Raw genomic sequence first — 20,225 nt, 5'->3', positions numbered from 1 at the left:
AAACTAGGTTTTAGCTTCTTTCTCCAGAGTGTGGGGAGAGGAGGAGATCCTCAGAGATTTATTGTATCCAGATATCCAGTGTTAAAAATAGGTGGGATTCATTGCCCTATGGAGATGTGTGTCTCTGTCCACTGAGTAGAGAAGAAACCTAAAAATTAACTTTGTCTCACTGTCAGATTTTTAGAGGACTAAATTTAGAGGAAGTTAATCCTGTCTTTGGTTCAAGAAAGTATGGGTGACATTTGTAAATTCTGCTAATAGCAGCCTGTCCACCAAGTCTCTTCCAGTTCCTGCTTGCTTTAGCTTAAAGGTGGTGTAGTCTCATAGTACATCTCCTGAGGGTATGAGGGGAGTGTCTAACACCTTTATGAAGGAAGTATGCAGCAATCAGAAACAGCAGCAGGAACTGGTGGGGAAATGGAGCCAAAGAGATTTTTTAAATCCTGTCCAAAGGGATCATGCAATGGACCAACCTGCACTTTGTTTTTCAAGCCATCCCTTTCTGTCCATCTAGGACAGTGTTGCTGAAACTGGCCTTCTTTCTTATTTTAAACTTTCTGTGGGAGGAGTATTACTGCTTAAAATAAATGGTTTTGAGTGGCAGTTTGCACAGTACAGCATTGTTAGCCCTGCTCTTCCCATTCCCACTGGGCTCCTTGACAGTTCTGAGGAATACACAACATAGGCATATGTACAGTACATCAGACAACAGTCCCTCCAGCTCAGTATCCCATTCCTGCCAGTGACTAAGAGATGTCTGTGCACCTTTCTATGGACCTTTCGTAGCCTCCTGCCATGCATTTTCAGTGTAGGAGACTTTCTAAACATAAATCTTCCTTGTTAAATGAAGAATTGGAGCTGACTTCCTTTTCCTCTTGTGTTTTAGAACTAAAAAAGCAAAAAAGGCACCTGCTCCTCCAACCAAGGAAGAGAAACCCAAATTAACCCTTTTTGAAGAGGAAGTGGATCCGGATGAAGGACTCTTTGGTCCAGAAGAAGATTTCTCATCAGTTGGTCCCAGAAAGAAGATGAAAGAGAGTAAATCTGTTCTATATTTGTAAATGCACAGATTATTTTATCTAAAAAATGTGTATAATAGAGCTTTTAAATTATGGTGGTATAGAATATACAAGCTAAATAATGACTTGGGAATGTTAAGGTGAATCTTCAGCTGAGCAGAATCATTTAGAATCATTCAGAAAGAATAAGACCTATACAGGTCCCATAGATGTTTACTGTAGACATTTTGAACTGGGATATTAAGGTCTGTGTAGGAGCTGTCTGTCCCACAGTCACTCATGCCACTCTAACAAGAGTAATGTGACCTACTGCTGAGTGCAAGGAAAAAGCAGATTTACCAAGTCCTGAGAGTGCAGATTATCACTGCACTTTGTGGATTGGAAGTCTTTGTTAAAAACATAATTGTCTACATGATCTGGTTTTTTTGCCCAGTAGGCACATTTACTAGCTAGTGTTAGTGCAAGCATCGTGTTACATTGTGTGATCTAACTACAGCATTTTCTGGTTCCCCTTTCTAGATCTGAAATTATTTGAAGATCCAGACCTTGGTGGGGTGGTGAGACTGGGTGACTCACTGCTGCTGCCAGATGCCTGTGAGAACAGCAAGTATGTGCTGAGCAGGGGTCCCGAGGAGGACACTGAGGAACTGCTGAGGTACTCATCTTAAATCTGTCATGTGGGGTGAATGAGGGAAAAGCTTAAATGCAAACTGTGAATCAATACTTGTACTGACAAGTGAAATGTAAGACGTGTGTCATGGAGTTTGGAAATCAAACACATTAAAAAGGAAAGTAGGAAGACTCTCTGACAAAAGTAAGGTGCAAGGTGTTATTCTCTGACTCCAAAGGAAATGACTTGAAGGCCCCAGGCATGATATCTAGTTCTTGTTTTCTAGCATGACACTTCTGCTTTCTGCAAATGATCCACAGGGAACCTGACCTCCATTTTGAGAAGTGAGGAACAAAGCCCAGAGACAGAACAGTTCAGCTTCAGGGAGGTGAAATCAGGGGCTCTTGCCACAGGAAGAAGGGTTTTCTGCTGATGGTTCACAGACCTCTGTGCATGTTTCCAGGAGGAATCCTATGCATACCTCCACAGCAGTAAAGGATTCTCATTAAAATCTTTATCACCCTGCATTTAATTTTTAATCTAGTGGAAAGGACTGGAGCTCAGAATTATAGGAGGGAATAATATATTGCTTCCCCCTTGATAGTGTAGCACTGTAACAGCACATAATGTGTTTTATCCCTGACATCTCTCTCACAAGACTAGTTTGCCTGCACTGATAATCCTCAAGAGATCAAGCAGGGAACGAGTGCTTGGAGAGACCAGCATCACCAGGGAATCTGTGCTGCAGTAATGAGTCAAATTCATGCCTTCTGGATCTTAGGCTGGCATCTGAATGATGAGGCCAGCCTGCTTCCAGTGCTAATTCGTGCCAGCCAGCTCCTGTTAGGATGTATTACTTCCACAGCAGGTACTAAGCCCAGGAGAGAGAAGCTGTGTGTGGTTTCCAACCACTCCTGAAGCAGGTAATTTTGCAGCTATTGCTTTCTATGCATGCAGAAGTGCTGTCTGCCTTAACAACAATACCTGGCTTACTTTAAACAAAGGTTAAATTGGGTTGGGTGCCATCTTGCATTATATTCTGACAGCCCACCTGATGTTTATAGAAGCTGATGGGGCAGGACATGACCTGATTTGGTGCAGTGGTATACTGGGAGCAGACACATATGTGCTTGCTATATTTTCATGTTTGCTTTAGCAATCTCAGCACACAGCACTTGATCCAGAGTGTTCATACAGCTAGAAGTGCCTGTTCCAATGCACTCCTTGCATTTTCATCCTCTAGAGAGAGCCATTCCTTCTGTCATGTTAATGTGTTTTGGATTATGTATGTTCTTTTCCTCTGTGGCAGAGAAGGGTCTCTGAAGTCTGCTCTGAGAGCAATAGACCATGGTTTTAAATCATTTTGGGTCATCAGTGACAGCAGCACACCCAGATGGGTGTGGAAACCCATGGGAAAAGATTACATTTCTTTTAAATTCCAGTAGTTTTCTTTATCCTCGATTTGTCCCAGTGCTTTCAACAGTTGACGAGTCATCAAGATCCAATTGGAAGTGAATGCACGTAATGAAGCAGAAAATCATGCCAGTGGTCCAATGGGAAAGTTGCTATGGGAATCCAGAGGCAACTCCTGGCTGCGCAAGAGGTACAGGCAGATAGGTCAGGATCTGTTCAGGTGCCTAACACCCTCTGGAATTCCCCTAGTAACCCCAGTTCATGGTGTTATCTGCACATCATAGAGAGCTGGTGGACTTAATGCAGAGCAGTTGGGGCTCAAGGAGAAAGTGCTGTTAATGGGACGGGAGGAGTGGCAGTGCTCTTTTCACCTGACCAACACTTCACCTCGCCTCTATGTCAATTCTTTGCAGTCACCTGAAACCCCACATCTAAACTTTCTCGAGTGGTTGAACACATTGCATTTTTTTTCTGTTCAGCCTCAGCAGAACTGTCAGGTCTCATAAATTTAGGGGAAGCATTTGAATTATCTCCCCCATTCCCTTACCACTGGACTGGTGTTTACATATTCTTGCAGGGCAGTGCCACAGTCTCTTTTCCAGGCAGTGACCCTTTGTGGTGAAAGGAAATGTTCAACTTGAGCTGAACCCTGCAATCTCCCCAGCATGGGGGTTTGAGCATATTTTGAAGCCTAAGAATAAGTCTTGCCTTTGCCCTGAAGGTCTTGACAAGTACTCTCCCAAAGGGGACTGAAGAAATGTCTCCCCAGCCCTCAGATCAAATTAGGAGCTGTGACAACCCATTCCTTCAGTGGGCTCGAGCTGTATGACCTGCTAGAGGAAAACAGAAACATCTGGGTCTGTTGGACATACTCTGTTATACCACACAGAAAGTTTGCCTGGACACATTTTGTTAAGATCCAAGACCATCCTGAGCTATGATGCTCCAACAGGTCTGTCCAGGTCAAAAACCTGGACGTGTTCACCAGTGGATTAGCTGAATGATGCAGATGTGGGAGCTCCTCACTCATGTAGTGAACATTCACATGTACTACAGAGTCTGTTCATGTGCATGTGGTAGATCTGAGAAGTGTCTGACTCACTGTGAATCATGGGCAGAGTTAGGAGAGCACTGCCCAAGGCAGAGGAAGGCAGAACCTTCTTCTTCCAAAGGGGAGATGGGGAAAAGATATTGTTCAGAGCAGAACACGGGAGCTGCCAAATCTTTCGTGATCTTTATGGTACCTGAGTGGTTGTAGCAGCAGTAGCACCACAGCACTGTCAGCACAGCAGTGTATCCTCAGCAGTGACTGTAAATCTTGAGGCAGAGACTGTTAGGGAGACAAACGAGTCTGCAAAATGTACGTGGGCTGTACTTGTCACAACATGAGGGAGAAGAGAATATGATAAATATTCTCATTGCAAACTGAAGACTCTGCTCTCTCTAAATACCTGCTCATATGAAATGAGAACTACTGTTTTAAATAGAATCACCTACTTTACATTAACAAGCATAGAGAAGAACCAGTTTCTCTGTTAATGTAATGGAGGGTTTCTTTTTATGGAAAAATAGCCATGTCCGTTCAAACAAATATCTTCCCTCTTCCTGTCCATTGACCAGCCTTTTACTGGTTACTAATTTCTTGGCCTACTGACAGATATTAAGTGATGGTGATGGGAAATCTTGCTGAGCTACCTCACCCTAACCACTGGCTTAGTAGATGCAGGCACTGTTTCCTACCACTAGGTCTGCCATAATACATCAGTAAGGTGTCTGTCTATACTTCATGTCCTTCCAGAACCTGTGGAAAAGAGATAATTCCTGTGGTAGGAACCAGCAAGGTCAAGTCCCCTTGCGTTGCCTTCAGAAAAACAGGATCATGTCTTACTCTTCCTTCATAGGATGTGCTTTGAGAAAGAGAGGGGTAGGCAACCAGATGGTTTTGCCTGATTTCTCTTTGCTGGAGTGTGTTGCTCTGAGCTTGGAGAAAGTTATCCTTGAATATTAACCAGCTTTCTTGGGCCCCTCTTCCCTCCAGGGCTTTATCCCATGGTACTCTACTAAGCAGGTCCCTGAAGAGGCCAAAGACTGCTTTCCTGAAATCCGGGGTACTGAGCTTGCTGTGCACCCTCTTCACTGCCCTAAGAGACTTCACCATTTCATGGTCACTGCAGCCAAGGCTGCCCTTGAGTGTCATATTCTCCACCAGCCCCTCCTTGTTGGTGAGAATAAAGTCCAGCATAGCACCTCTCCTTGTTGGCTTCTCTATCACTTGGAGAAGTAATTTGGCCTCAACACGTTCCAGGAACCTTCTAGATTGCTTATGGCCTGCTGGTTGTCCTTCCAACAAATATTGGAGTGGTTGAAGTCCTCTTTGAGGACCAAGGTTTGTGAACATGAGTCTGATGCTGTCTATAGAGGACCTTACCCCCTCAGTCTTCCTGACCAGGTGGCCTGTAGCAGACTCCCACTATAATGTCACCCGTCCCTGCCCTTGCTTTAATCCTGCCCCATAAGTTCCTAGATGGCTCCTCATCCATCCCCAGGCTGAGCTCTATGCACTCCAGGTAGTCATTGACATAGGGGATGACAGTCCCTCCTTGTGTCCCCTGCCTGTCCTTAAAGAGCCTATATCCTTCCAATCCAACACTCCAGTCACAGGAGCCTTCCCACCATGTCTCCATTATGCCAGTGAGATCATAGCCCTGCAGGCATGCGCTCTTCTACCTCATTAATCTGAATCATGCCTGTCTGGTGTGATGGATCAGGTTTTTTTGGAAAACCAATGCTAGAATTGATCCTGTGAATGTTGCAGCAGCTCTGTGGGCCCACAGAATTACATAAATTATCGCACATCCTAGCCTGAAGTAATTATCGCAGTTGTCTGAGCAGCTTTTTAGGAGAGATTTAATTAGCTTCACCTTTGATAATGAATAGGGAGCTGAGATGGAAGGAAGCAGCTGTCAGCACAACATTTGTCTTTTTCCAGTGCTTAAAAATGTGTTAGCAGCAGGATCCCAGTTTTTTGCCCTGAGATGGCAGACCTGGTGTGTTCTTTCTTAGGATTACACTGATGACCCTTTCAGGAGCATTGCAGTGTTAGAGGCTGAAACTGTTTGTGAAACCACATCCTAACACTGCCCATTTCTAACCATTCAGTCCATACAAACCCTGAAGTTATCTCTGTTGATTAGAGCATAGTGTTAATCATGCCAAGGTCATGGGCTTGATTTCCATGTGGGCTGTTGACTGAAGATTTGGACTGGTCCCTTGTGGGTCCCTTCCAACTCAGAAGATTCTGTGATTGTGTGACTAGAGGTTTATCAGCTTCCGGTTTGCCAAGGAGCCGTTGCCACCTCTGAGGCAGAAAAAGTTTGTGTGATCATCTTTGAGCAGGCATTAGCAGATACTGAATTCAGAGAACAATACTTACATCTTCAGACTAGCCAGAAGTCATGTGGGGCACCATCACCAGCACTTTTGCCTCATTCTGGGGGTATGAGAACAGCACCATAGTTGGAAAAAGAGCTTTGAGAAACTCCAGAGGGTTTTAATATAGATCCTTTGGGCAAAGGGTTGTTTGAGCAATGGGCAGGTGGTAGAGGAGATTGCAGTAACTGAGTCAGAAAGCTCCTGACCACTCCAGGGCAGTTTCTCTCGCTTGCTGTGACCTAACTGTGGGGAAAGATCTTTGATTTAGGTTACAATAAACAAATACATTCTTCTGTGATGGTTTTCAAGCATTTACTTTCTTCATTTAATTCTTCATGTGATGTTTAGGGTTGCTATTTACAAACACTGGAACACCTATAAAAATAAACTTGGCTAACAGAATAAAAAGGCTTTTACCAGACAGGAAGCATTAATCCTTGCCCTACCCTTAGGAACATGTATAGGTTGTACAGAATAATGCAGAGAGGTGGCCTGAAGTCCTGACCTCTCCTAGTGCAGCAAGAAATGTTTTTGCTGGACTTGAGACTCACCACATTTCAAGGATCTTGCCCCTGGCTGTTTGCATTTTTGACATTGTCAGCTCAGGGGGCAAAAGCTGCCTGCTTTCCCATGCCCCAGCTGCACCTTTGTCTGGTGATCAGGGAACTTTCTAGAGAAGCAGGAGACAGAGGTTTGAACTTCTTCAGACTGGAAAAATTGACTTGTCTCATTTCCTGGGTGAGCCTGATGTAACCAGCAGGCTGTTTTCCTCAGAGGGCTTGTGAGCATATGTGTGTAGGACTTACCTGTGCTAATGAGCCCATTCTCTGGCTCTTGGCCGGGCAGCACCAGGGTCTGCATCCATGCTGTTGGGACTCTCTCCAGCTTCAGAACAAGGTGAGTGTATACAACTGCCTCCTGGGAATGGTCCCTGTCCTGCACCAGCTCCGAGTTGTGCCGGAGAGTTTTTTGGAGGAGGGCAGATCTGTCCCAGACTAAAGCTGTGCCAGTGGTTCTCGTAGCATTTCAGCAGTACAAATTTGCACGTTCTAGTATCCAGACATATTTCCTGGTCCTGGTTAAAATACCACTATGAATTTACCTATAGTGGATTGCAGGGGAAAGCTGAAGCAGAAAGGGAGATACCTTCTACATGGCCCCCAGTGCTTGGCATTCCTGTGGTTAACTCCAGCCTGTGTGTTTCCCTGGGCCCTGCTAGACACCACACTGTCTCCAGTGACCATGGTAGCAGTGATGGTTCAGAGATACTTTGAAGCCTCCTGTCTATTTATGGGTCCAAATCTTTTCTAAAGTTATAGATGTGATATTACACCACTCCCCAAGGCTTCACTAAGGTATCTCTTGTGCGTGTAATTAACACCAGACAAAATAAAGATAATAAGATAGGGAAAGATAAAAGTCTGTTCTGCAAGAACTGCTATTAGTTGCGCAACAGAGCTTCAAGCATGAGCCTTTTTGGATACTTTAGGAAATTATGGGAGTCTTTGTCTCTCGCTTTCATTACTGATTCTTCTCATTAGAGCATTCCCAGCAAGCAGAGTACACTGTTCCCATCATGCTGTACATGCACATAGTCATTCCTGTCCCAAAGATTTTGTCCAAAGAGACAGGACAGAGTTCAGAGAAGTGGCATCTAAAATGTTGATGTTTGGATGGCGACTGTGTCGTCTCCAAGTCAGAACTCGTTTGCTCTCCTGAAGACCACATGCCATCAGTCATTTTGTAGGGCTTTGTGACAGCCTTTCTTCAGTAAGGGTTTTGATTGCTTTCTGTGTCTGGAAACAAAGAGAATTTGCACCAATAGAGTCTGTGAATCAGCACAACAGTATGGCAGGAATTTTAAACAATGTGCCACTGCTTTTCCATTACAGAAAATGAGAGAGACTAATTAAAGAATGATTAATTACACGGATTGTGTGCCTGGTGGTCTATAAAAAGATGGGAATGGGAAGGTTCTTCCTTTAATCTTGTTTCAGAATAGTTGCTTGATTTTTTCTTCCTCCTCCTGGCCTGGAGTTAAATATGGTAGTAGTTATGCACTGTAACAACTCATTTGCTTCTCAAGAAATAGTAGTCCTTGTTTCTATCTCTGCCTGAGGCATTTTGCATTTTACCTCTTTAGTTTTGCAAAGACAGTTGTGTCTCACATGATCAAACAGCAGTGGATCAAACAGTTTGCCTGCCACTGCAGCACTGAAAAGCAGGTTTTGAGACAAAGACCACATATTATCTGTATTGTCTGTGAGAGACTTCTGTCTAACCCAAGTCTTGAAAAAATCCAGGACAAAGGAAATTACATGAACAGATTCCAGACTTTGAAAAATCATCCCCTGCAGAATCTTTGGCTTCAAAGCACTGTACCAACCCCCCACTTCCTAAAAAACCCAATAACCTACTGGACTGGACCTTTTGAGGGTACTTTTGGCTTGTTGAGTAGTTTGTTGCTGTGGTTAGCACAGAAATTAGTATAGAGCCACACAGGAGTAGAGAATTCAGGAATCTGTACCATCTGATCAGGTAATGAGCTGGATTTACTGCTGCTCCTTCTGGGCAGTGCACTTACTTCAAAATCATGCTTCCTCCATAGGGTCTCTATGTATATTGTGTGTTGTTCTCTGGTTATTATGGTTTCTGTTATTTATGACGGGAACTTTGTGACATGGACACTGATTCATTCAGTATTTGTTTATGCCAGGAAAGGAGGCATCAGATCAGTTAGTGAGACTGCAGAAATACCAGCCCTGACATGTTTTGTTTATTACAGACCAAAGAGAACAAGAACATGTCTTGGCAATGTGATCACAGGTATGATATCTCTGGGATATCAGAGTTTGCAGCAAACAGAAAGGCCTGGTCTTAAATGAAATTAATTTCTTCTACGTAGATGAGAAATTCAGAAATACATAGAGTGTGTTTTGTAGGTTAAGTGGGATGTGTCACTCACAGGGAATCATGAAAACTAAAAGACATCAGAAATCTTATCTAAATAAAGGAAAATATAATCTCTAGAGTTATTTGGAGGATGAAATTTGAGGAGCTGCCTGCTGGAATATCACAGGTAGAGTTCAAGGTGCGGAGCTCTGGGGCAGTGGACTACTCTGTCCATCAGTTGATCTGTTTAGATATTTCCCAGTTTTAGATATCAGTGTTCAGGCAATTAATTTTAAAAGAGTAGCCTTGGTTAAAACTGATTCTTTTTAGATTCCTTTTGGGAGTCACAGAAAGACCTGTCTGACTTCAGGAATGTCTTTTCCTTAAAAGGTTCTGAATGTCTGTACAGCAGAAAATTTGGGCTGAACCATGTTGACTTTATGGCCAATTCATGGTGAGTGTAGTTTGTCTCAGCCTGGGCAGAACAGTTGTAAGTTTCTCACAGCTTTTAATGAGAGTCAACACAAAAAAGAAACCCTTGAAATCATGCAGTTTGTCTTAGTAATAGTGGGATCCTTAGCTGAGGGGTCTGGAGCTCTTGAAGTACCTGTGGTTTTTACATTCAAACAATATTCACTGGAGATGGAGGATGAAGTGTCTCTGTGAGGTTGCTTCTTCTGTTGATCATGTTCCTCATGGTCCTGGACAGTTGCCCTCATCAGTTGCTTCCCAAATTATGGAAAAGCTCAGCTTTGCTTTAATTGTCTGCAGAAAGCCCTACCAATTGTTCTGCCATGTGGCAGAGGCATTTACAGTATTTCTTCTAAGACTACTGGCAAATAAAGAGAGAAAGGGAGGAATCAGTGTCCCTTTTAGTCAACAGAAGTTATCCCAGTGGTTTCACAGGGATATAGGTAATACCTCCCCTAAGATGACCTCATTGCCTGGTAGTGAGGAAGATATTAACTGGATATCAGGAAAAGGTTCTTCCCCTAGAGGGTGGTTGAGCACTGGAACAGGCTCCCCAGGGCAGTAGTCACAACTCCAAGCCTCACAGAGTTCAAGATGCGTTTTGGACAATGCTCTCAGGCACATGGTGTGACTATTGGGGTGTCCTGTGCAGGGCTAAGAGTTGGACTCAGTGATCCTTGTGGATCTGTTCTAACTCAGGATATTCTATGATTCTATGATTCTAATTACAAAAGGCAAAGAGTGGAAGAACCAAAAAATACCTGATGTGAAATGACTCATTCATGCTCCAGGGACTGCCTACCTATGGGGTATGTGGAAGGGGAAATTAAAAGGCGTCTTCCTTAGACTCCTATGTGTTATCCTGTTCCAGTGAGTGGAGCTGCTGGAGAGCAACCTTCTTTTCTTTTCCTCCATATATTCACTTTTCAAAGGCAGACAGCCCTTGGAGTTACAAGACAGTCTATTATAGAGGCTCTCTCAAAATCTTTAACAGCTCATGTGGGAACAGAGTTTGGCATACACAGCCTGCTGCATCTCTGATAAGGTCAAACAATGCAGGTAGAAAATATCCTGAACTGTTTGAAGTGCTCTGGCTTATTTCACTAGGAAATAGAGGGAAATTGTCACAAAAAAAGAGTTGTTGTATATGGTCACAGATTGCAAAACTTCTTCAGTTTCCCGGAAGCAAATGTGAACACGATATTTTTAAATCCATTTCCACTCTCTCATGACTGAGCATGGTCTCAGTTTTGGGTGATGGCAATGAAGAGGAATCAGAGCTGAATGTGAAAAATTTTAGTTTCCCATGAAAATGTATGGGAAGCAAATCATCCTGTCACAAATTAAAAACGTTTGTTTCCGAAACTAAAATAAAGTTCTCTTTCATTTGATAATTGCAAATTGCTTTTAATTTAGACATTTGAAAACATGCTGTAAAATTAATTAACTTGAACAATGAACTGAGAAGCCACATTATAAAAGACAGTTCTTATGGAAAGTTCTGTGGAAAGAGAAAGTAGATTCATCAAAGTAGATTCTTTCCTGCAGAAAGTTATATTTTGAAAGATTGCATTTTCTTACAAAACAAAAAGCAATTCAAAAATTCCCAAGATTTTAGTAACATTTGCTTTTCGTTCCAGAGTTGCAGATGATTTTGAGAAACTCTTGGAAGTTACCTCTAAACCAAAACCCAAGGTACCACCAAAACCACCACTGTCTCAGAAGCCAGCAGTTGCCCCCAGGAGCACCAATTCATCTTCACTGGCAAAGCCAAATGAAAGCAGGATTCAGACAATGAATGAAGTGGACATTCTCCAGTATATCCAGGAAAATATGAACAACGAAGATACCAGTCTTTTTTGAACATAGGTATTTTTAAAATCTAATGATGCCTTCTTGGCCCTAACTCATGGTGAGCTCTAGTGACAGAAGGAAAAGCTGACCAGGTGTTTTTACTGTTGCAGTGCTTATTTGTGTCCCAGGACATAGAGAGCAGCAAGTTTGAGTAGAAGAACCTCAACATGAGATTTTCAAAACAGTGCAGCTGTGGTATAATGTTGCCTTAGTTTTTCAAGGGTTTGCAGGGAATGTGGACAAGGAAGTAGCACTACAGATTGTCTACTGCTGTTTTAGTTTCAACATATTACAGTTTTGGCCGGTTGATTGAAAATGGTAAGAATGGTGTACATATGGCAGCTGTGAATAGTGTCCAACAAACGGTCTGAAGCAGGATAGGATGCTGTTCCTGTAATTTTTAGACAGCATATTTCAGCTCACTGGAAAGGCCATTTTTCTTTTCTCCAGTGCATTTTTGTAGCAGCCTTTTCTTGCCTGACTGGTATGTCAGTAATTTATAACAGGAACTGTTGAGTATAGGTAATAGTTCCTCAGTATTTCAGAGAAGCACTGAAATCCCAGCTAAGCCTGACTACCTGCTGCCTTAGTTGCTGCACAAATGCCAACCTGTAAGAGAACTTTAGGCCTGTGAACACCAGACTGTGCATCTCTGACTCCTGGGTAGAACTGCAAATGACTGAAGGTGGGTAAGAGCACAGCTCCAGACATATACAGAGCTTGCAGTACGTGGGATGTTGGATGCTGTAGGACTCCTGTGAACTCCAGATTCACAAGGGCTAATTTTTTCCAGCCAAGTCTTCCTGGGCTTACACTGTAGTTAGCGGAGAGACAGAGATTTCTCCAGGAAGTGATTCAGTGCAGGTGTCTTAATGGAAGAACTCTGAATTGCTCTCTGGAGTCACTGTTTCTCTCCTATTCCTTCAGTTTTACCCAGAACTTAAAGAACCAGCCATGGTGCTTGATTCTACTAAGGTAAAATGAGTTTTTGTGATAAAACAGCAGTCCATTCCTTACTATGCAATGGAGAAAAAGAGGGAGGACAAACTTGGGATTATCCAGAGGAAAAATAATAAAAAGAAAATATACTGAAGAACTTCTAATATGCAGGAAAAGAAAACCATGGTAGAATAGGCATCACAGACTACCCCTCTTCTTGTCTGGCTCAGCTGCTCTGGTTGAACATACTGAATTTGCATCTAATGTGGGTTGATATCTGCCATCATGCAGAAAGAGATTCCTGAACTTGCTCCATGTGTGGTCTAGCCAGAGGTGAAGACCAGCTTCTCAGAGGGAAAATTTTAATATGTTTAAGCCATATCACTATCCCAATATTTACCTTTCTAATACAGAGCAGAATTAATAGAATTAATAATTATATATATTTTTAATAATGAAATTATTTCTATTAGTATTTCCTTTTTAAGCCAATGGAAAATATTATGAAGGTATTTTGGTTTGATGGGACAGATAAAATGTAACCATTGGCTTTTGTCTATGTCTATTATGTTTTACTTTAATAAAGCATTTTGGTAACCCACAGGTGTTATTGTTGTTGTTCTCTCAGTTGTACATTAGCAACAAATCAGAGTTAAAGGATGGATTCCATTTAACCCATGAGGAGTGTTACATGGTATTAAAGTGTAAATAGGTATGAAACCAAGAGTGTAGCTGCACTCACATTTCCTTTGAGAGCAGTTAAAAGTAGAACTATGTATGGGCAAAGGTAGTACCTGATCCTGTCTGTTCCCACAGTGTCCTGGTGCAATTAGGAATCCTATTTATCCTAGCCTGCAAAAGGAGAACAGAAGCAGTGGGAAGAAAATAAATGACTTGCCAGAGAGCAGGCAGGGAGCAGCAGGCAGGATAAATTAATTCAGGGCAGCCTTCCTGTTGCAGTACCTGCTGTCATGAACAGCCACTGTATATTTAACTGAGGGCTGAGGAATCATCATCTCCATTTTATGTGGGGACACTGCTTGCATTCCTGTATTTTTGGCCTACAGCCCATCACACAGCCTGAACACTGCTAAAACCACCACACTGCAGGCCATTAATGATCAGTGACCTTGAGTGCAGATCTTCAGCCTCTGCGGGGGATCAACAAGGGAAAAGGATTAAGATTTCTTGAAGTGCATTAGAGAAATCAATGAAGAACAGAGCTGGCAGCACCCTGGGAGACCAGTTTGTCCACTATCCTGTCCTGAGTGGGAACATCTGTCCTGTGTCCTGCTGGTAGCAGGTCTTACTGGCTGGGATAATGTGTTTCTGATGTGAGGCCACAACTGGAAGAATAGGTAGGTGCCAGAGCAGGACATGGTGGCTGAGCACAGTTAGGCTGGAGATACACCTGAACATGGACACCGAATTATTCCTCCAGTGGCAGTAATTATGCTGGTACTGTCTCTCATAGACATTTTTTTAACCTGCTCTTAAAAGTTTGCCTGTCTAGAGAGCAGCACTGGAGATGTCATAGCCTCCCTGGGTGTGCCATTACAGTTCTTTGCCATCCTATTAGAAATGGTTTGCTACTGTTTGACGTAACTGTTCCTTCCTGCAGCTAATCTTGTTACCTCTAATTCTCATCACCACAGAAAGAGAGAAAAGTATATTCCTTTCAGTCTCTTTTCCAGGCAGAACAACAATGTCTAGTGAGGGTGGCAGCAAGAGGGGTCAGGACACCACTGTGGTATCAGCTTCTCACGACCTGATGTGCCCTGGATGAATATTGTCCTCTTGCACTGGATTTCTCCTCTGTTTTTTGAAGAATTATTACATATCCACATACCAGTATACCAGGGGCAGTAAAGGATGCCAATATCCCACACACTGTCATTAAAACCGCTCAGTGCAGTGACACAAGGCACAGCCTTTGTTCCAGCTGGGACTGTTTTTCTTTCACTGTTTCACTCAGAGCACTGTCCTCTGTCTGCCTTCCACCACCTCTAAAGCTCCACTCTGAAATGGCTCATGCTTTTGCGGAGCAGTGGGAGGGTGTGTATTTTATATTACCCTCATAATCGTAGGAACATTCCTGGTAGTACTGATGTAACAGCCTTACAGTTGTATCCATTCTAAATGGCCAAGGAATACTTTGCCACCAGGGCCTTCCTAAAAATTTCAAATTACCTAAACAGAGGGAAGAAAGAGCTGTTAATTGCTTCCTGTGCTAAATTTTTAAGATTATTTTAAGGTCAATGTTTTGCTTCCAAAGATCTATCATTCCTGTCAGGGAACTAATATAAAAGGATCCTTCATAAACCCTGGTGTTATGCATTTGTTTTACAATGCAAATATCTAGCTGCAGTAATATTTGTGAGCACTTAGAGGTGAGTTACAATCCTTGAATAAATTATATATAATGAATCATTATTATACAAGAGAAGAATGTCAGACAAATGTAGCCCAGAGAAATTGAACATATTATTTGAAATGCCATAGGGAAGCCATACAACATACTTTGCATCCTACCAGACTAGAACTTTCTTTTTTTCTTTCTTTCATATATCACTTCTAGTAGCAGCTATTTGATTAGCCTGCTCTTGACAACTCTTGAAATTCAATTATGGTCTCTAATGTTGTTCTTGGCTGACAGGCATCACCTTCCAACATTAGTAATACAGCTCATCAGAAGATTTGAAAAGATGGGGGTTTTAGTGATTAGCACTCATAAGAGGTATCTCTATTGCTTTACAAGCAGCTTCTTGTTTTGCATAACCTTTGCTTGATATGTGGTACAGCACTAATTGACAAATAACACTGTATACTTCATTATTCAGGTCACAGTTAAACAAATTACTTCACCAAGCTGAGTATTTCACAGATGGCTTGTGGGTCATCTGCTCAGGTCTGTTCAGTTGCTGAATTTTTAGGAAAGCTAATTCCCACGTAGCACCTAAGGCCTAGTTCTGTCAGTGGCAATTTGGGTTGAGTTCTAAAAAAAATATATTAATTGAAACTGATATTTCTGCTAAGTTTTGCCCAGATGTTAGCTTCTGCAGAGAAGCTGAGCTTGCTACAGCAGAATACATAAGTCAGCCTGTGATTTAAGGTCATGAAAATCCAGCACGCTCATGGCATTACCTACCGCGAATGGGCAAACCCTGAGGTTTTTAGATTTGATATAGAGTACCAGAAAGCACTGATATTTCACTTAAAAACATGACTGTAACTAATGTCACCAAGGATTCTCGAATCTGTGTGTGTGTATGCATCAACCACATTTCATATCGATCAGTGTGATCACACATTTGTGAGTTTAAACCTTTGTAAGTCAAGAGGAGAGAAGGCTTTTACTGTGAGTTTTTATCTATATTCTTCTTATATCTATATGATAACTTTTCATCTCAACATGAACAACAGCACTGAATAAAGTCACTCAGTTGCTTTCTGTGGTGCACCCATTCCTTCCTTGATTCATCTTTAAACCCTTCTGACCCAATTTTTTCAGGCCTCACCATATAACTGATCTTCCTTTATGGCCTCCTGCATACTGGTATTTCATGTCATGCATTGAACCTAATGAAGAATTCAAGTGATGGGAAAATCATGTGCACTGCTTTGAGTTAAAATACAAGCAGTGAAAGGCGGTAAATTAAATTAATAGTCAAATTAAGTGCTGCTGCGGGAGTTCAGAAGTCAATGAAGATGCTTAAAGGATTGATTAGTCATAGATATTTAAGGACTAAGTTTTATTCATACCAAAATGTTATGGATACTTAATATTTATACAGACTCAAGGTTAGACTCATGGAAGAGAAATCAATCAGTGGTTATGCCACTTAGAGCTTGGGAAGTCCTTGAGCTTCAAGTTGCTGGGAACAAGGAGAATACTCAACAAGTAAGTATTATGATATTTCTCTATAGTGATCTGCTTTGGGCTGTTGTGAGGAATTCTGTTCTGGGCTAACCCAAAGCTCACACCAAATGAGTTACTCAGGAAGAATTTGGTGACTGAAAGAACGTCAGTGCTTTATCATCCTGCTTCCCGGCATCCTCCATAAGATCCTTGTAACAACAAAGCCGTTTCTCCTACTTACTCAGGAAGGATTCCTGAAGTCAGTGGAAATTTTGATTTGCAATATATACCTTTTTCAAAACTCACTTTTGACATGTAGTGAGCAGTAAAAGTCCTGATGATATCAGAGGGAGATTTCAACCATTCTTACATGCTCTTCCAGATCCAGATCCTCTGCTCTGAGACCCCACCTGGAATACTGCTTACAGTTGTGGTGTCTCCAACATAAGAAGTACGTGGAACTGTTGGAGCAAGTCCAGAGGAGGCCATGAAGTTGATAAGAGGACTAGAGCACTTCTCCTATGAAGACAGACTGAGAAAGTGGGGGCTGATCAACCTGAAGAAGAGAAGGTTGCGTGAAGACCTCATACCAACATTCCAATATGCGACGGAGGCCTACAAGGAAGCCAGAAAGGGGCTTGAGCTGTCGTGACAGGATAAGGGGAAATGGCTTCAAACTGAAAGAGAGTTGAGATTAGATATTAGGAAGAAATTCTTTACTGTGGGGGTGGTGAGGCACTGGAACAGGTTGCCCAGAGAAGCTGTGGATGCCCCATCCCTGGCAGTGTTCAAGGCTTTGAGCAACCAGGTATAGTGGGAGGTGTCTTTGCCCATGTCAGGAAGGTTGGGACGAAATGATTTTAGGGTCCCTTACAACCTAAACTGTTGTGTGATTCTATGATCCCACCCTGAATGATAAGGTTAGTAGATACTGCAAATTGCCTAGGATGTCAGATGGAGGAGATTTACCAAAGGTAACCAGGCAACAAATGGCATCATCACAACACCCAGCAAATTGCAGTGGAATAACCCCTAAACACCATCTGCTGCTACGTCATGATCTTTTTCAGTGAGGTGCTGAGGAACCTCGGAGTTTGAAGTCATCACCAAATACAGAAAGACCTAACAGCCCACTGGCCCCTGCTGCATCAACAGGCACTGTAATTTGTTACCCAGATATATTGTTTTTATTAACCAGTACCGAGGAGTCATACTGTCGGATTTGGAGGTCTGGAGCTGTGGGGAAGCATTGGAGGTCTGGAGGTTAAAGCTGTGGGGAAGCATTGTGGTCAGTGTGGCCTCTCAATGGGGGACTTCCAGTCACCCTGACAAATCACAACCATGTATGAAAGCCATCATTTTGTTGGGTTTTGGTAAAAAAAAGGTGCAAACCAGTCTCTCCTTGAACTCATTAAGTACAGTCAGAATATGATTTAGGTATTTTCTGCTGAGGACAATGTTTATATGCCATTGATGTCATCGAAGGGTTGTTTCCTGTGGCTGCTGGGAGGATCATGCAGTCAATCTAAGCTGTCAGAATCCCATGCAGATCAGTAGAAGCCTGGTGATGCTGATGCTGGAGAGAGAAGGCAAAGGAATAGGATGTGACACCACTGTCAAGCGTGATCAACTTGGAGAGCACCACTGAGAAACAGGAGTGACAGGACAGAATGAAAGAAGGCATCTGCCTGATTTATACACACAGCTCCAGAGCCTTTCACTTCCCCTGAAATATTACGACTGTGAGGCTGAAATCAACAATTGATTTAGTGGTTCTTTGGCGAGAGGAGCTCCAGGGGTTTTCAGGTGAACATATAAGCAAACAAAATAAAATTACAAAATTCCTGAGGTATTTACTGAGCACTTTTCTTACTTCTCTGCTAATTTATCTGCTTCTTAAGTTCACCCAGCGAATTTGTGTTAGAGATCACAAAATCCTCAGATTACTCTGTTGGCAATAATAATTTAAGGACACTGATTTTACCTCAGAAGAAATAGTCCATTTGGTAATGTCTGGGGATGTTAACAAGTTCTTACTGTGAATAAAATCAAACATTTCTTTACCTTGAATGTTGAGAATCAAAGCTACCTAGTTCCCTGGTCAGCAGGTACTGGAATGGGTTTTACAATACCCAGCCAAGTCCCCTTCCTATAACAGCTTTGATCTCTGCTCATCCATCTCTGCTCTCCAGGTTGTTCATAAGTTTTGTATTAAGCAAACGTTGGCTCAACTAAAGGAAAAAAATTGTATTGTGTGGAGATGGCAGGAGACAAAACAAATTCCCACACCTCCTACTCCCAAGTAGATGTCCTACTTGCTATAAAATCCCTTTTTCTTCTTTTAGAAATCTCGTTTCTTTCCAGTTTTGGCTGGGAAGGTAATGTATGATTTTGGCACTGCCTTGTTTCATATTTCCTGGAGAAATGGGAAATGGAGTTCAAAAGTCCCTGTGGCTGTGAAAGGCAAAAGGCTCACATTTCTCCCCCCCTGGGTGAGTACTTTGGGCACTGCGCCAGGGAAAAAGTTAGAAGAAATAAAGATTTCCTTAAGTAACAAGACAGGAGACTCAATCCCAAGCCTGGTTCAAAAAAAGTAGTCACTGGGGGTCACTATGAGATGTTGTTGCTTTCTCCTGTTTCCAGCTGGCACCACAGAGCCAGGCTGGATGGGGTGTCAGGGGGTCAGGATGGCTCTGCCCAGAGGTGTGCTTTTGGCTGACAAGCAAAGGCTGTCCTGAATAATGTTGCACTTGCTAGATGTACCAGCTCCAGTCTGGTATTTGCAAGTTTGTCCATGAGGACTGGCTTTGTAGAGTAGCCATGAGCTGACCCATTTCCGTTTATGCAGTAATTAGCAGATTGACTGCCTTCCCCTTCAAAGTACTGGCCTGCAGTGGCTCATCCTGTAATTACTGTGGATGAAATCTGTAGTGTCTTCATTTACCACAGCTTTTTTCCATTCCAGTTGCTAATATTTTTCTTTTCTTTTTTCTTTTTTTTTTTAATTTTTCTTTTTCCAATTTGGCCTGCAGATTTGCCAGCTTTGTAAAAGAAAATCATAGTGTTTCTATGCTTCAGCCATATGATAAGAGGAAAAAGAGAAAAACTGAGAGTTTAGTGGGAAAAAAAAAGTTTTTCTTGAGCCATGTTTCAATAACGAATTCCATTTAATTCTTCCAGAGATCCACACAGAGAGTTTCACAGGACAGCAGTAAGAGATCCAGTAAGAGATCCTGGGATAGTAGGTATCACTGTTGTCTGCTGTCTTGCCTTGCTGTGAAGACTGTGCTGTTTGGCAGGGACATTTCAAAAGATGCTGGGTAAGGGTGACCAAAGGGTGACAGAGGGAGCACAGCACCATGTTCCTGCCCAGGGGATGCACTGTCTGCTGCCCCCCTTTTCTTTCCTGTGGCTATTTTAGTAACAACCATTTCATGAAAACAACATTCAGTTATTTTAGACACTTCAGTAGAGACTGGGATTTAAGACTTTGGAGTCATTTATAGGCTCCGTGTTTCTCTCTGTCTGATAATATGTATGTATATAGTACATATGAGAACATGGAAAAATCAGAGGTTCATTAATCTTCCCACAGTTAAAGAGGGACTTGTAGCAGAGCCAGCAAAAGTTTTGTCTGGTTTCCTATCTTGGCCATGAACCTCAAGGCTGAACTAAAAATATAAACCAGGCAATCTTTTGAGTAAGGGATTTTCAGATTTGTTTTCGAATTTTTGTG

At 42.4% G+C, this 20,225-nt stretch overlaps 1 protein-coding gene across 3 annotated transcripts in view; it reads left to right on the top strand.

Annotated features, from left to right (window-relative positions):
* Positions 1 to 13,248, top strand: part of HS1BP3 (HCLS1 binding protein 3) — a 51,311-nt gene extending 38,063 nt beyond the window's left edge. Inside the window, exons 5-9 of one of the 3 annotated variants that reach the window (XR_007908204.1) lie at positions 887 to 1,038; positions 1,539 to 1,674; positions 2,288 to 2,552; positions 3,101 to 3,246; positions 11,478 to 11,551. Coding sequence is in view for 1 of the 3 variants with exons in the window: in XM_051810523.1 (XP_051666483.1) it covers positions 887 to 1,038; positions 1,539 to 1,674; positions 11,478 to 11,700 (511 nt within the window). In the remaining 2 variants the exon portion in view is untranslated. Of the gene's footprint in view, positions 1 to 886; positions 1,039 to 1,538; positions 1,675 to 2,287; positions 3,247 to 11,477 lie in introns of all 3 variants that reach the window. The other 2 variants (XR_007908198.1, XM_051810523.1) reach the window with 2 other exon arrangements.
* The last annotated feature ends 6,977 nt before the right edge of the window (positions 13,249 to 20,225 follow it).

This window comes from Manacus candei, unplaced genomic scaffold, assembly GCF_025592945.1.
Source record: "Manacus candei isolate 608988 ecotype Guabito, Panama unplaced genomic scaffold, ASM2559294v1 h1tg000007l, whole genome shotgun sequence".
In the NCBI taxonomy this organism is placed as follows: domain Eukaryota; kingdom Metazoa; phylum Chordata; class Aves; order Passeriformes; family Pipridae; genus Manacus; species Manacus candei.
This window is presented reverse-complemented; position numbering and strand designations above follow the sequence as displayed.